The sequence below is a fragment of the Notothenia rossii genome (assembly GCF_949606895.1).
Source record: "Notothenia rossii genome assembly, chromosome: 1".
Classification (NCBI taxonomy): Eukaryota; Metazoa; Chordata; class Actinopteri; order Perciformes; family Nototheniidae; genus Notothenia; species Notothenia rossii.
This window is the reverse complement of record NC_136912.1, coordinates 7,123,899-7,138,226: the sequence shown is the minus strand read 5'-3', so window position 1 is coordinate 7,138,226 and position 14,328 is coordinate 7,123,899. Positions and strand designations below refer to the sequence as shown.

The 14,328-nt window shown below is 40.8% G+C and overlaps 1 protein-coding gene across 1 annotated transcript in view; it reads right to left on the bottom strand.

Moving 5' to 3' along the window:
- xpo1a (exportin 1 a) overlaps window positions 1-14,043 on the bottom strand; it is a 31,215-nt gene extending 17,172 nt beyond the window's left edge. The window contains exons 1-12 of the mRNA XM_079679481.1: window positions 13,408-14,043; window positions 12,235-12,367; window positions 11,990-12,091; window positions 11,221-11,293; window positions 11,051-11,112; window positions 10,924-10,968; window positions 10,647-10,828; window positions 7,517-7,565; window positions 7,294-7,413; window positions 6,397-6,525; window positions 2,395-2,553; window positions 707-889 (exon numbers count right to left, since the gene is read on the bottom strand). Coding sequence (XP_079535607.1) covers window positions 707-889; window positions 2,395-2,553; window positions 6,397-6,525; window positions 7,294-7,413; window positions 7,517-7,565; window positions 10,647-10,828; window positions 10,924-10,968; window positions 11,051-11,112; window positions 11,221-11,293; window positions 11,990-12,091; window positions 12,235-12,360 — 1,230 coding nt within the window. The 5' untranslated portion in view covers window positions 12,361-12,367; window positions 13,408-14,043. The remainder of the gene's footprint in view (window positions 1-706; window positions 890-2,394; window positions 2,554-6,396; window positions 6,526-7,293; window positions 7,414-7,516; window positions 7,566-10,646; window positions 10,829-10,923; window positions 10,969-11,050; window positions 11,113-11,220; window positions 11,294-11,989; window positions 12,092-12,234; window positions 12,368-13,407) is intronic.
- Between the last annotated feature and the right edge of the window lie 285 nt (window positions 14,044-14,328).

Sequence of the window (14,328 nt, the reverse complement as noted above, 5' to 3'; positions counted from 1 at the left end):
CATGTAAGAAGTAGAAAGTACAGGTATTTGTGTTCAACATGTGAGAAGTAGAAAGTACAGGTATTTGTGTTCAACATGTGAGAAGTAGAAAGTACAGGTATTTGTGTTCAACATGTGAGAAGTAGAAAGTACAGGTATTTGTGTTCAACATGTAAGAAGTAGAAAGTACAGGTATTTGGGTTCAACATGTAAGAAGTACAAAGTACAGGTATTTGGGTTCAACATGTAAGAAGTACAAAGTACAGGTATTTGAGTTCAACATGTAAGAAGTAGAAAGTACAGGTATTTGGGTTCAACATGTAAGAAGTACAAAGTACAGGTATTTGTGTTCAACATGTAAGAAGTAGAAAGTACAGGTATTTGGGTTCAACATGTAAGAAGTACAAAGTACAGGTATTTGAGTTCAACATGTAAGAAGTAGAAAGTACAGGTATTTGGGTTCAACATGTAAGAAGTACAAAGTACAGGTATTTGGGTTCAACATGTAAGAAGTAGAAAGTACAGGTATTTGAGTTCAACATGTAAGAAGTAAAAAGTCGTCAGAAAAATAAGTAGTGGAGTAAAGTACTGATACCAGAAAAAAGTACTTAAGTACAGTAACGAGGTATTTGTACTCCACTACTTCCCACCTCTGTTCATCAGTCTAAATTGGTAAACAGTTGTGGAAGCTCATGGTGTCTGGATATCTGAGTGTGGCGAGGCGTACCTGTGAGAGCACGGGCAGGTAGAGGTGTCTGCGGGGGGGCACGTCGGACAGCAGCGGGGTGCTGGAGGTGGAGAACGGACTCTCTCTGTAGAGCTCGGCTGCCAAGTGGTTCCAGTACTCCAGACAGATCTTAAAGATCTCCGTCTCCTCCACCTCCGACACCAGCAGCATGAAGTGCAGCGCCTGAGGGAGGACAAGAGGACATCAATTACTTATTCTGTTAGAGGGAAAACAAGTAGAAAACACTACAACAAAAACCTGTGTTTAATACCAAATACACACGTGTGTTATCTGAAAGAAAGATCCCTGAATGAGCAGACAGTTATTTGGGATCGTTTTAAGTTACGCACTCCCTTTTTGACTTCACAGACAAAGGCTAATTAAGAACGGCATTATGAAATAGTTAGATGATTGGTTATAGACGAGTGTAACAGCTACGTCACTTCCGGGCGAAATGTACGGCCCGCCCACTTTTGGGGGAAAACAACGCTGTCATTTGAGGAGGTCAATACAAATTCTGAAGCCGATCCGATCAGAAATGAAAGAAACCCGTGGATTTGTGGATCTTCAAAGAGCTCGATTACGATGGCCAGTCAGGCAAACAATCACATTCAATCATTGGAAATCGACGAGCGGGCTCGATATATGGTTAAATTCAAATCAGTAGGCGAGGCTGTAATTTCTCCAGCTGTTACTCTCATGAGCGAGGCAGAAAATAATAGTTTTATCATGCCAAAAAGCTGCTGTGAAGTTTATTGCACCTCAAACATTAAAACAAATCCAGAGTTACGTGTGTCTGTACTTCCTCTAAGAAGAAAGGACAGTAACAGAAGAGCTCTGTGGCTTCAGGCTCGATCGCCATTCAAATGACAGCGTTGGTTTCCTCCAAAAGTGGGCGGGGCCGTAAAGTGACGTAGATGTTACTCTCATCAACATCTATCGCCTACTGCTATATTTAACCATATATCGAGCCCGATCGTTGATTTCCAATGATTGAATGTAATTGTTTGCCTGTCTGGCCATCGTAATCGGGCTCTTTGAAGATCCACAAATCCACGGTTTTCTTGCATTTCTTATCGGATTGGCAAAAACTTCAGAATTTGTGTTGACCGCCATTCGAATGACAGCTTTGCTTTCCCCCAAAAGTGGGCGGAGCCGTCCTTTTTGTTGTGTTACTCTCATGTATACATCATATTTATGTGACCCATTATGTAAAAGCAAAGTGTTTCAGAGCTTAGTTGTCCTTGCCCACTGCTTTTATGTCTATTTCTTGAGCAATTTAAAACAGAATGTGTACACAGAGCTGGCCCATAAGCCTGACTGCAGTCCTTTTTTTTTTTAATAAACATGGAATACTTGATCAGTAGTTTCCTGTTTTCATTTTTGCGACATCTGGGATTATTAGATCTCTCTGTTAAACTAAAAACAACTGACTTTTCATTGGATCTACTGCCACACAGAATCCGTCTACCTCCTGAAACAATGATCTCTAAATCCAAATGGACAAACGGCTACAGGCATTGCGGCCCTTTCCTCTGTAATCACTCCCTAATGTTTGTCATTGCAAAGCTGTAATCAGGACTAAAGGGTTTAGAGGGAGGTTTCATTTCAACAAGGCGAAAATGATTATACGCCACCGGTTGAAAGCTGTAGGTTTGTTTACTCGACCAAACTCAATATCCTCGTACCTCCATGAGCGACTCCCTCAGGTTGTTCCTCTTCTCGATGAGCTGTCCGTGTTCTTTGAGGAACGTGCAGAGGAACAGGCTGAGGTTCTGGATGAAGTTCTGCTCGTCGTCCTTCCCGTTGGCGTAGGCCACTCGGATGTTGGTGTTCAAAGGCAGCATCTGACCACAAAGACAAAACAGCACATCAGAAACTCACATTTATTTATTTATAGTTGAGCTTTATTTAATCCCACTTGATGTCCCTTAATTGTTACCAGTGTGTTTTGTTTGAGGACATTGCATTTACTGTAAATATGCTGCGTCTTAAACCGTGGAGCCATGAGACCACCCAAGGAAAAACATTTCCTCTAAAACTACCAGATCTAAAACTGACAAAACCCTGCTTTTATTTATTCACTTTCAACAGTCTCTGCACCTTTTAGCTTATTGTATTTAGTTTTTTGGACATGTATATAGTTTACTTCATCTGCATTACTTAAAGTTAGGGTAGGTAAGAATGGAGAAACCAGCTCGAGTGCGCTAGAATTTGAAAATACGCAGCCGGAAAGAATCTGCCACTTCCTCACAGAGCCCCTCCTCCAACACACACGAACGCGCACATGACCAATGAGGGCACGAGATAAGTTTGTGCACAGATGGAAGGCTGACAGGCAGGTAGGCCATCCAGTTACTTTAGCCGGGCCGGCTCAGATGACTGGTCATGCTTTTTACAGCGCCACGGCTTCCACAGATGTATTTATTGTCAAAGCATTTAATATATTCATTGCTATCGGGATGGAATATAACAAGTGTTTCTGAAGTGATTTACCTACCCCACCTTTAAGTGGTCTTACAAGATAAACTCGTACTGTTCAATTGTTTTATGTCTTATATATGTAGGTTGTTGGAGGAACATGTGACTTAACATTTTCATGGCCATATCTACACTGTAGCTACTGTTGATAGGACAATAAAGCCTTTGAATCTTGAATAAAGCAACCACCAAGCAAACACTATTAGATGGAAAAGACTATAAGAGAGGCTTTGGATAAAGCTTCCAAGTTAAATGTGAGTTATGATTTGTTCAAAACTATAATTATTCAACACACACACACACACACACACACACACACACACACACACACACACACACACACACACACACACACACACACACACACACACACACACACACACACACACACACACACACACACACACACACACACACACACACACACACACACACACACACACACACACACACACACACACACACACACACACACACACACACACACACACACACACTTAGTGGGCGGCTGTGGCTAAGTGGTAGTGTGCTGGACTTTGAATCAGGGGTCACAGCAGGTTCAAACCCCACTGCAGTCAGCATGTCGTTGTGTCCCTGAGACACTTCACCCCAAGTTGCTCCTGTGGGGATTGCCCACAGTATTGAGTATGTAAGTCGCTTTGGATACAAGCGTCTAACAAGTAACATGTAATGTGATGTGATGTACACACAAGTCCCTTCCCTGACTCCTTCCTACAGTGACAGCAGCTGCAGACAGGTGGAGCTGTTTGCATCCACTTGGTGAGGTGTGTGTACATGCTGATGGGTAATACACTGAGACAATTGGAGGTAAGGGTTATGCTTCCAGAAACAGACAAGGTGGTTATTAAATTCAAGATTTCAACTTCAAAGGTTTGAAAAGTCGTATTTAAAAGATGTGTGCCGGCTGATGCCTGATTTGTTTTATGAGACTGGGCGTCGACAGACAGATAAAACCCCGTAGAGAGTCTCAAGAGGATTTGCTGATTATTATTTCGTACTGGTTTTCTCCAGCTTTCTCTGGTTTGCTGGTTCAAATATTGTGCCTTTGTACACTTTGTCTTTTGTTTCTAATTACCCTGTTCCTCCTGTAAAGCAATGGTTTTAAGGAAATGAAGCCTGCCTACTAGAGCAGCATGTGTGGCTCTGATGCTCCTTTGTAAACTAAAAAAACGTTATACTGAATCTGCCTTTACACCATAATAAAAAGGCAGATTCTCACAGGTCTCTCTCCCCTTCTTGGCACATTACATTTAAAAAATCTAATATTGGTTTAAAGATTTCTATGTTGTATGAAACCAGGATGATTGCAGTGATTTGCTGAACACGATCTTGTAAAAACATTAAAGCAATTAAAGACTCATGGAGAGTAATCCTTCGTGTTGCCTGTCATGTCTTGAGCCCGAGGCGGTCTGTAAAGCATATTCTCTGAAGGTGTGTGAGGGGTGGAGGCAACACACCCGTCAGAGGATTGACATACATCATAACCTGAAGGGTCACTTTCACTCTGTACTGAATACATTCATTAAGGCACCGGTTTTTACATTTTACATTCATTATTTGTCAATCTTTGTTTCTTGTAGTTCGTTTTTTTATTTGCTCCGGGTTCCTGCAGGTTTCACCAACTCCGATGTAAGACTTTAAGACCTTTTTAAGACCACTTTGAAAAGAATTTAAGACCTATTTCACGGCAAGAAAGTATGAAGGAAAATTGCTATGAAAGAAGAAATATGCCCCATAATTACTTAAAGTAAATGTATTCATGTTCAACATAAGAACAATGACTGAACATAACAGCATAACAGTACACAGAACTGTGTTAGCGTGTTAGACAAACAGGGTGTGTGTGTGTGTGAGAGTGACAAGAGCTAAATTCAGAGCTCTGCTGCCTTGGCTACAATCTGTCATCATTGCTGTTGTATGATTGGTGTTTAACTACGGTATTTAGCGTCCACAGCACCTCCGCTTTTAGGGTTGACGTAGACCCAAACGTCGCCCGGAGGTCCCCCGGTGTTGTTGCGGGAGCGGCTGAACTAGCTAACGCTCCACTAGCTAACGCTACATTAGCAAAACAAACGGTATTTTTGCAAAAGGTGCAGCGGGCTTCAAACACGTTCCCCTCCACTGGTTTAAACCAAGCACTACATTTGATGTTTTCCAACAAAATACGGTTGAACTTACACTTCCCCATATTTATTTGTAAGTAGATTCGAAGATACCTGAGTTTCTGACTGCCGCTAGCTGAAGCTTGGTTGCTAGGTTACTAGCTGGGTGTTCTCCGATAAGGGGCCAGGGGAAACATAGTTAGCGATTACTGGTTCCATGTTGATTTAATTCAATACAGATTGTTGGGGGGACCTTCTAAAATCATATTTAAGACCTTTCTTATTTTTTTGTCATATTTAAGACTTTATAAGGCCTTAAATTCTGATTTTGAAATGTAAGACCCCGCGGGATCCCCGTTTGCTCTTTTTACTGCACTGTTAGTATTATTATGTTCATTTGTATATTTTGAAATGCACAATAATTGCCTTGGAGATAAATAAAGTATTATCTAATTGCCTGCAGAAGGTCACATTTCAATCAAACAAAGACACTGAAAATACTAACAAAGAACTCCACTCGTTTTTTGGGAAATTCTTCCTAAAGCTTTCCCCTGCGTCTTCTCATAAAAATACTTAAACACACGTTCACTGTTATTCTTGTCCACTTGTAATTACAGTGAACAAACAGAAAACTGCTTACACTGCATGACAATGTTAAGTGTGAGTGTGTTTGTATTGTGTGTGTTTGTGTGCAACAACAAGCTGACAGCACTATTGAGAGTGCAGACTGTACCTAATGTGTGTGTGAGGTAGGAAACTGAGGAGGGTTGCACAAATTGTGTGTTTGTGTGACTAATAACAGAGTGGACATGTGGAACTGTGCTTGTGTGTAATCATTCTGAGTGCAATTAACTAAAGCACCACTCATAATGAGAGTGCTGTGTGTGGGTGTGTGTGTGTGTGTGTGTGTGTGTGTGTACCTGTTTAAGCTGGCCCATGGTGAGAGTGCTGTGTGTGTGTGTGTGTGTGTGTGTGTGTGTGTGTGTGTGTGTGTGTGTGTGTGTGTGTGTGTGTGTGTGTGTACCTGTTTAAGCTGGCCCATGGTGAGAGTGCTGTGTGTGCGTGTGCGTGTGTGTGTGTGTGTACCTGTTTAAGCTGGCCCATGGTGAGAGTGAACTGGTTGACAAATTGCTCCTCGTACTGGTTGACGCTCACGCCGGCGATCTCTGTCAAACATTTCAGCGTAACGTTGCGAAACATGGGCACATTCAAGAACTGAAACACAGGAATACAAACAACAGGTCAGGTCAGAGGTCAACTGGAGATGTTTACTGTACGGTCTGTTTTGTTAATCACTACTCCTTATTTCTCCATGATGAATGGCAGTTTTAACATTCAGTAATGATAGTAAACCGTTACAGACACTCCTAGCAGACCAAACTAGGGCTGGAGCTAAAAATAGCTTTAATTATCTATTCATCCGTTTAAGTGAATGGCCTGGTCTATAAAGTGTAATGAAACAAGTGTCCATCAGAATTTCCCAGGGGTAGCCTCCTCAAATGAACTGCAGACATTCAATTAAGAAGATATCAAACTGAGAAAATCCCCAAATTCCTAAATATAAGAAGCTGACACCAGTGATTGTCTTTCCATTGGAAAATTACTGAAATAATCCAAGTTTGGTGAATAATTTTCTATCCATCAACAAATCCATTAAGTCATTAGCGACTCATTGTATCAAACAAACAAACAATGACACAAAGCAACAGTTAAGCACAAAAGTAGATGTTTTATGTTACCTAGAACTAAAGTAGGGCTTTTGCATGATACACACAAAGAACAGGGAGAAGTAAACATCTGTGGAATCGGCTATATTCCCTTTCAAAACTCACAAGTACAATACAGTTTTATTTATGTGAACTGCGTGTTTTTACTTTGTATTTGTGGACCATCAACAACACATTTCTATCGCTGAGATTCAGACAATGATACAAATGTCTGACCCTCAGTTTTGTTCATCTGAATGGATATGTTCTGCTTTACCTTGTAGACCAGAGTGCTGATGAGCTTGGTCTCGAAGATGTAACCTAAAGGAATCCAATTCAGGAAGCGGAGCAGAGTCTCTAGTGTGGCGTGGACGAGCGGTGCATTCTGGGAGTTTTCCTATTCAGAGAAAGAAGAAATGTGCATTAGAATAGATTGTGGGTTTAATTAAAACATCAGTGGCTGAGGAGAGTTTGGTTTCATTCATTAATTCATGTCTTACCATCACAAACTGGCACAGCTGGAATATGGAGGAGAACTCGTTGCACATGCTGAGAAACAAAAGGTAGGGAGCATCAGTGATGGTAGTCATGTCTTAAAACGTTTTAGAATATGTGGACATTTCTGCATAACACACAAAATCTGGTACCAAGAGGAATCATTTATCCCCATATAAACGTTTGTTATTCTTTAAAAATAAGTAGCTTTCTGTATTTCAGTGCTAAAAATGTATACTTTTTATTTGCAGAAGGGATTGACAAAGCATTCGATCAAACTGCACCAACTCAACACTTCACATAAGTCACACTAAGGGGTGCAGAATACAAATATTTGTACTGATATTGAGCAGGAAGGATCATTTTTTAAACACATACTCATTTTCAGTAAAAAAAAATAATTGAAATATTAATAGTTTGATTTTTTTTAAGAGGATGTGTACCAGACATGGATTTGTTGACATGACTCGCTGCAACACCACAATACTACATACAGATAAGTTCACACCTTTCCCCTTTACAAAATATGACATTAGTCCAAATTGCAATTCAATAACATGTCCATTCATTAGGCGCGTTCACACCGGAGTACTTTTCCCGTTTAGTTCCGTTAGTACCCCTTATGTCGCGTTCACACCAAAAAGAGTACTTAGTGGCGGGAACTTTTACCCCCATTTTTAGTGCCTGCTAGAGAGATGGTACCAAAATAGGACCAATCCCTATTGACTGGGCGAATTGCAAACCACGCCCCGTAAAACTCAGAAAAGTTTTGTGAAGCCGCCATTGTATTTGTGGCATTAGCATTATTAGCATTAGCCACGCACACCAACGGAGAGAGACTAAGTTATGGCAACACAAAAAAAAACATGGGAGCCGTGGAGATGAGGAGGTGTCGGCGTTCTGGCGATTTACTCGGAAGTCTTCAGTAGCAGCTGCTGGGAGTCCCAGCAGCTGCTACTGAAGCCAGTCCCCAACTCCGGGGACTTTGGGTGGCAGTATACGCCGTGAAGTTGTTTGCGGCCTGCCAGTAAACCCAAAGCAGAAGAAGAAGAAGTGACGTCCGCGGCTTCATTTGCTTAATCCTCAATCGGGGAAAAGTACTCCGGTGTGAACGCGATTGGTACTTAGTGCCCTGGATTATTAAGTGCCAGCACTAAGTACGGCAAAGTACTTGGTGTGAAAGCGGTTATTGAGCAGCCATTGACCCAGTACATTATGAATAGGGTTGCGAAATTCCGGGAATTGATGGAAACTTTCCATGGGAATTAACGGGAATAAACTGGACATTTTCTAAATTGAAGGTTGGCTCTTCGTAGGGAACTTAAATATAGTTGGGGAAAGTATATTTTAGCATAATCTGACTAAAACAAACAGATGCCATTCAAGTACACTTTAATATCCATGCCATTCCTCCATCACATGCACACATGATTTCTTGAAGGCTGGATCACACTTTTGAGCCCAAAGCACAAGACAAATGAACCCACACATTTGAGCCTGTGGACTAGACAAAGTGAAGTAAGTTTGGGTGACATTATGGGGTAATATATTTATTTAATGTTTAAATTGCAAATATCACATACAAATGTATTCATCTAGTACAGTGTTTCTCAAACTTTTTCATACCGGACCACTTAACCAATAATAAAAACACTCGCGGACCACCTAACTCCCCAAATATCCAAAATCACATCGTTTTTCTAGAACAGATTACAACGCGCCTGAAAACGGTACAAACAAGTAGCAACATGTGTGACGAAGCTGTTGCGCTGGGCTATATCATGCAATCAAAAGTGAAACTTAAGCTCGCTTGCGGAGATATTCCTGTGAGAGTGCGGAAAACTTTTATTTATTTCAAATAGGGGTGGGCGATATTGAAAAATATAATATCACAATATTTTTCAAGCAGTATCACGATAGAAGATATTTATCACGATATTTTTTCATGTCGGTTATTATGGTTATTTTTCAAGTTACTTAACAGTACAACCACCTACAAGGTAACAAAAACTAAAATAAAAAGGAGTAATAGACCAAAATACCATTTCAAGCTGGTTTTAATTCTGCAATGAATCCCTGAATGAACAATTCAACAGGAATGTTGATATGGCTTCCTCAGTGTTCAAGTAGGTAGGCCTACACCCTACACAACAAACGTTAACACTGGTTTCTTCACCAAGTAAAGTGCACTCTCTTGCTAAATAAAATAAAATATTCAAGGAACAGTTTCTCAGTATAAAAATTCACTTTCTGTTTTAGGTGCCACTAGCAGTGATGTAACATCAATAAACATGTAAAGGAGAGTAAAACATAAAACATCAATCAGGAAAAGTCAGTGCCAAACAATTCAAATGTAAACTTTATACTTGAAGTGCAATCAAAGACTTTAACATAACTGAACATCTGTTTCAAAAGGGAAAAACAATATAAATACCTTATTGATAAAATAAAATATAAGCCAACAGAATCAACCAAGAGAATAAATGAAGTGCAATACTGTCTGAATCCTGACTAGACAGCTTGGTTTTTAGTAACCGTTATCAGTATTTAGTTACTTCGGCATCATTTTGAAACGTGTATTACAATTAAATCAAAGTAAAATAGGTTATTTTTGTCATAGTTGGTTTCCACCACAGTATTTACATGGATATAAGCCCAGCCCCCTCTCCAGCGTGTCCTGTTTGAATGACAGGAGTAAACACAGCTGACAGCCGCGGTGAAACTCCAGCGGTTAGGGTGAGAATATTCGCATCACGTCCGTTGTGAACGTAGCATAATGCAGTTCAGAAACCACTGTTCTGACGCTTTTAAAGCAACTTCGAGATTTTAACAGTATCAGGGGCACACAGGCCATGGTGGCCGTAGGACGTACAATTATTTTCGGGGCTTCACGGCCAGACCGGCCGTCATGGCCGCCGTGAAAATCATACCCTGGTGCACTATCACGATAGATATGATATCTCTGAAAAGGCATATCGTGGAGACCTAATATCGTCATGACGATATATATAGTCATATTGCCCACCCCTAATTTCAAATATGGAATATTTCCAGAATTCCCCAGCTTAACTTCCCATGGAAATTCACCGGAAATGTTCCGCCCCTTTTCAACCCTAATTATGAGTCATCGGTTACCTGTCTTTGAGGTGCTTGGCCTTCACCTGGGTCATCTGTCCGCTGGAGAAGTCAAAGACCTCCTCGCTGAGCAGCTTGAGGATGATCATGTTGTTCTGACAGAGGCTCTCGCTAGTCCGACTCGCACCCACGATGTCACTGATGAAAGTCGGCCAGTGTTTGGGCCATTCCTGTTTCAGGATCTAGAAACAGTCCAGAGAAGCAGAGCTGTGTGTGAGCAGGCTCATCGCATCATGACGTTTAGTGTACCACGTGTAAACCATCAAGAGTTATTCACCTGTACGAGGATCATGTTGAGTTTTGAAATGTAGACTCCCTCTTTCTGCAAATGAACAACACACCAGTCCCATCAGTATCAAGCAGCAAGTTAATAATCAAAGTGACGTATCTTTGTGTAAGCTCACCTCCATGTTTGCAGGATCAGAGGAAGTCTTAATGATCAACCCAACAACATACTTCTTGATACCTGTAAACACATACTAGAATTTTTAAAATGCAAAAAGTATTTCCCTGATAAGTAACACTTCAGACAGAAAACATAATGTGCATATTCATTTCACATCATAAAACTGACCTTCACACTGATTTCTAGGAAGAATTTTCCAGCGTGTTTTGATGACCGTCTCCAGAATCTGCAGTGCGTAATACTGAGGGGAAAAAGTGAGGCATATTCTTTACATCAGAGCTGATTAACAACAAACTAATGGCTTAATATGATATAATAAAAACGGAATGTGTTATGTCTCTATGGGGAGGTTAAACAAAAGATGTCTCATGGCCCATAAACCAAGGAACCGTCCCCATCGAAAGACATGACCAAACATGTCCATGCACGTGGATACTTGATATAGTATCAAATGAACTGTGTGCATCAGTAGTCAGTAGTTGGCACATTAACTTCCGAGATTTACTCAAATTTTTTCAAGTGACCTTCTTAACATTTACATATTACCCATGTCTTCTTAAATATTTCAAATTGACGTACTCAAATGAATATCTCTTGTTGTTACAACTCAGTGCAGATTATCCATTTATATCAAGCCTATTTAACAAATCAATCAAACTCTATTGATTCTATCTATATTATTATCAAAAGATGCAGCAAAAATTGAAATACTTAAGCAGACGACCCCACATTATTAACACAGCAAGCATCTATGGGCTGGAGAAAATCCAATAAATACAGCTGGGCTAAAGCAGAAGTCATGCTCAAACCTCCCTGCCCTGAAAGCCTGATGTGGATAAACATCAGCTCACATTATTACGTTCCCGAAGAGAGACCGTCAACAAGAAGCAGCAAGAGTTCATCGCTTCTGAAACACCAGCGTTCATCAGGTACGTACTTTTGTTTTCATATTCTGGGAGAACTCCAGGATGGTGTCCACCCTCGTCCAGGCGTCTGGGTGGTCCTTGAGGTTTGTGAGAACTTCCTGGGCCACTCTTTGCTATAAAAAAAAAAGAGCAATACAGCGAATATAAATGTTAAGGTTTATTTTCTTACACATCTTATTTTACCTGATCGCTCCTAATAGGAGCAGGGTTAAGCTACGCAACACAGCATTCAGACACTTGAAGTGTTAGTCCTCACCTGTGATCCAATGTCATGGTGCATGGAGTTGACAACATTATCCAGCAGGTTGATGTCCAGCTTCTGAGTGAAGTCCAGCAGCTGTCTGGCTGGGTGATCGGCCAACATCGTCATTTCGGCTGGCATAGAGCTTCTGAGGGAAGAGAAGCCGTTTAAACTCCATATCTATATAACAGCACCTGATAATACTCACAAAGATATGACTAGTTGAAAGTTAAAAAAATACACAGATCTATGGTAGGAGTGAAGACTTTCATTGCCACCAGCTGCTTCTCTGTGACTCTAGTGTGTATAATAAATATGCTTTATTTACATTTGAAATACTGCTCTACAAACCTGGGAACTCAAACAGGACATTTAAATCAGGGGTGGAATCTTATTAAGTTCATTAACTCAAGTAGGCATGCCACTTCAAAATACTACTCAAGTAACATTCAGAGTGAAATATTGTATTCTTTAGTGCACAACATTGAACTGAAAGCTGGTTCCCCAGGTCAAGATTCAACATGTTATTTTCTAATCAGGTAAAAAAACAAAACAGTACGGTACAGTAAGAGGAGTTACTATCAGCCCTACGTTGACAACATATAGAAAGACTGCTTACTTATGAATACAATCACAATAAGTGAGGCCATTCTGCTAACCTACAACAGGAACACTTCCGATACTATAATTACACAGTATGTGCAAATGGACTAAAGCAAAAGTACAAACATGGTAAGGTGTTAAGACAGTGCAGGAATAATGCCTACCATGGATACATATTGAAGATATACAATACAATAGTACACGGATAAAAAGTAGTAGTAAATAATAAGAAAAGTTATTCCTGTTCAGAAAAAAATGTGTCAAGACTGTCAGCCTCGTGGTCCAATTATGACACCCATTATTTCATAAACTAGGACGAGATGAAACGGCGCCCCCACCTGGAAAACAGGGCGCGTAGAACCCCGTTCACCACAACCCGACCGATAGACCCGTTTATACTACACTTTAATTAAAAGACGGTTGGGAAACAGATCCTGGAGATACTAGTCTTCGGGCTACAACACTGCACTATGTCAGTTTGTGGTTCGTGTAGTTAGACAACAACAACCACATTACTTTAGAAAGGGATGCTAACGTTAGCCCACGCTGGGTAAGTTAGGTTACTGTTTATCGGGCTTAACTTACCTTGGGTGTCCTGTCCTTTCCTTGGAAACAATAACTGTCCTATCAGATGTGTCTTGTAGTAATATGAATCCTCTCAAAGCGATGAAACGTTATCTCATGACACACGTTTGCTCCTAACCTTCGATAGCTAAAATGCTAACGTTAGCTTCACTGGATGACACCAACAGCTCTAATTTAAAAACACCGTTACGCGGATACTTATCGATTCTTGGCGGTGTATTAAAAAGCTTTCCGCAGATTACCACAGCCTATAGTTTCTTGTCTTCAGCCAGAAAAACGTATATTTTTCTTTAGCGATCAGTGATTACAGCCGCCTCCCTTTTACCAGGCTAATAGCAATGTAGCGTGCTAATGGAAAAGTCAATGAAGATTCTGGTCTGCGGGCTAATTTAAGCTAAGCTAACAACACAGATTCTCGGAGTCACACTTTAGAGCAGTATTCCGGGTCATAATCACGAAGTAAAAAGAGTTTCGTGTTTATTTCTGATTCTATTCGCACACACTGTTGGAGAGCAGAGATGTTTTAATGCGTGCAAGTGGGCTCTTCCTCTAAGCTCATGCTTCCAACCACGGACCGGTTGAAACCGGTTGAGACCGGGATATTCTTTCTCGGTGTTTCGGCCCGTTGCGCGCCGCGTAAAATTTGGACTATGTACCCGCCCACCTGGGTCCTGGTTGGCTGTGCGGGTGCAGACGTCATGCGGTGTCATAGGCTGGGTGGAGCTGTCAATCTGGTTCAGCCTCCCTCCCTCTGATATAAAGTAAATATCTTCAGAATCAGATATTTATAACCAAGAAGGTTTACACATAAGAGCAATTCGCCTTGGTGTAAATGGTGCATACAAACACACAGAAAGAAGAAAACGTTACAAAAAGGAGCAAAACATTGTCCTATTATAAGTATAATAAGTAAGACCATTT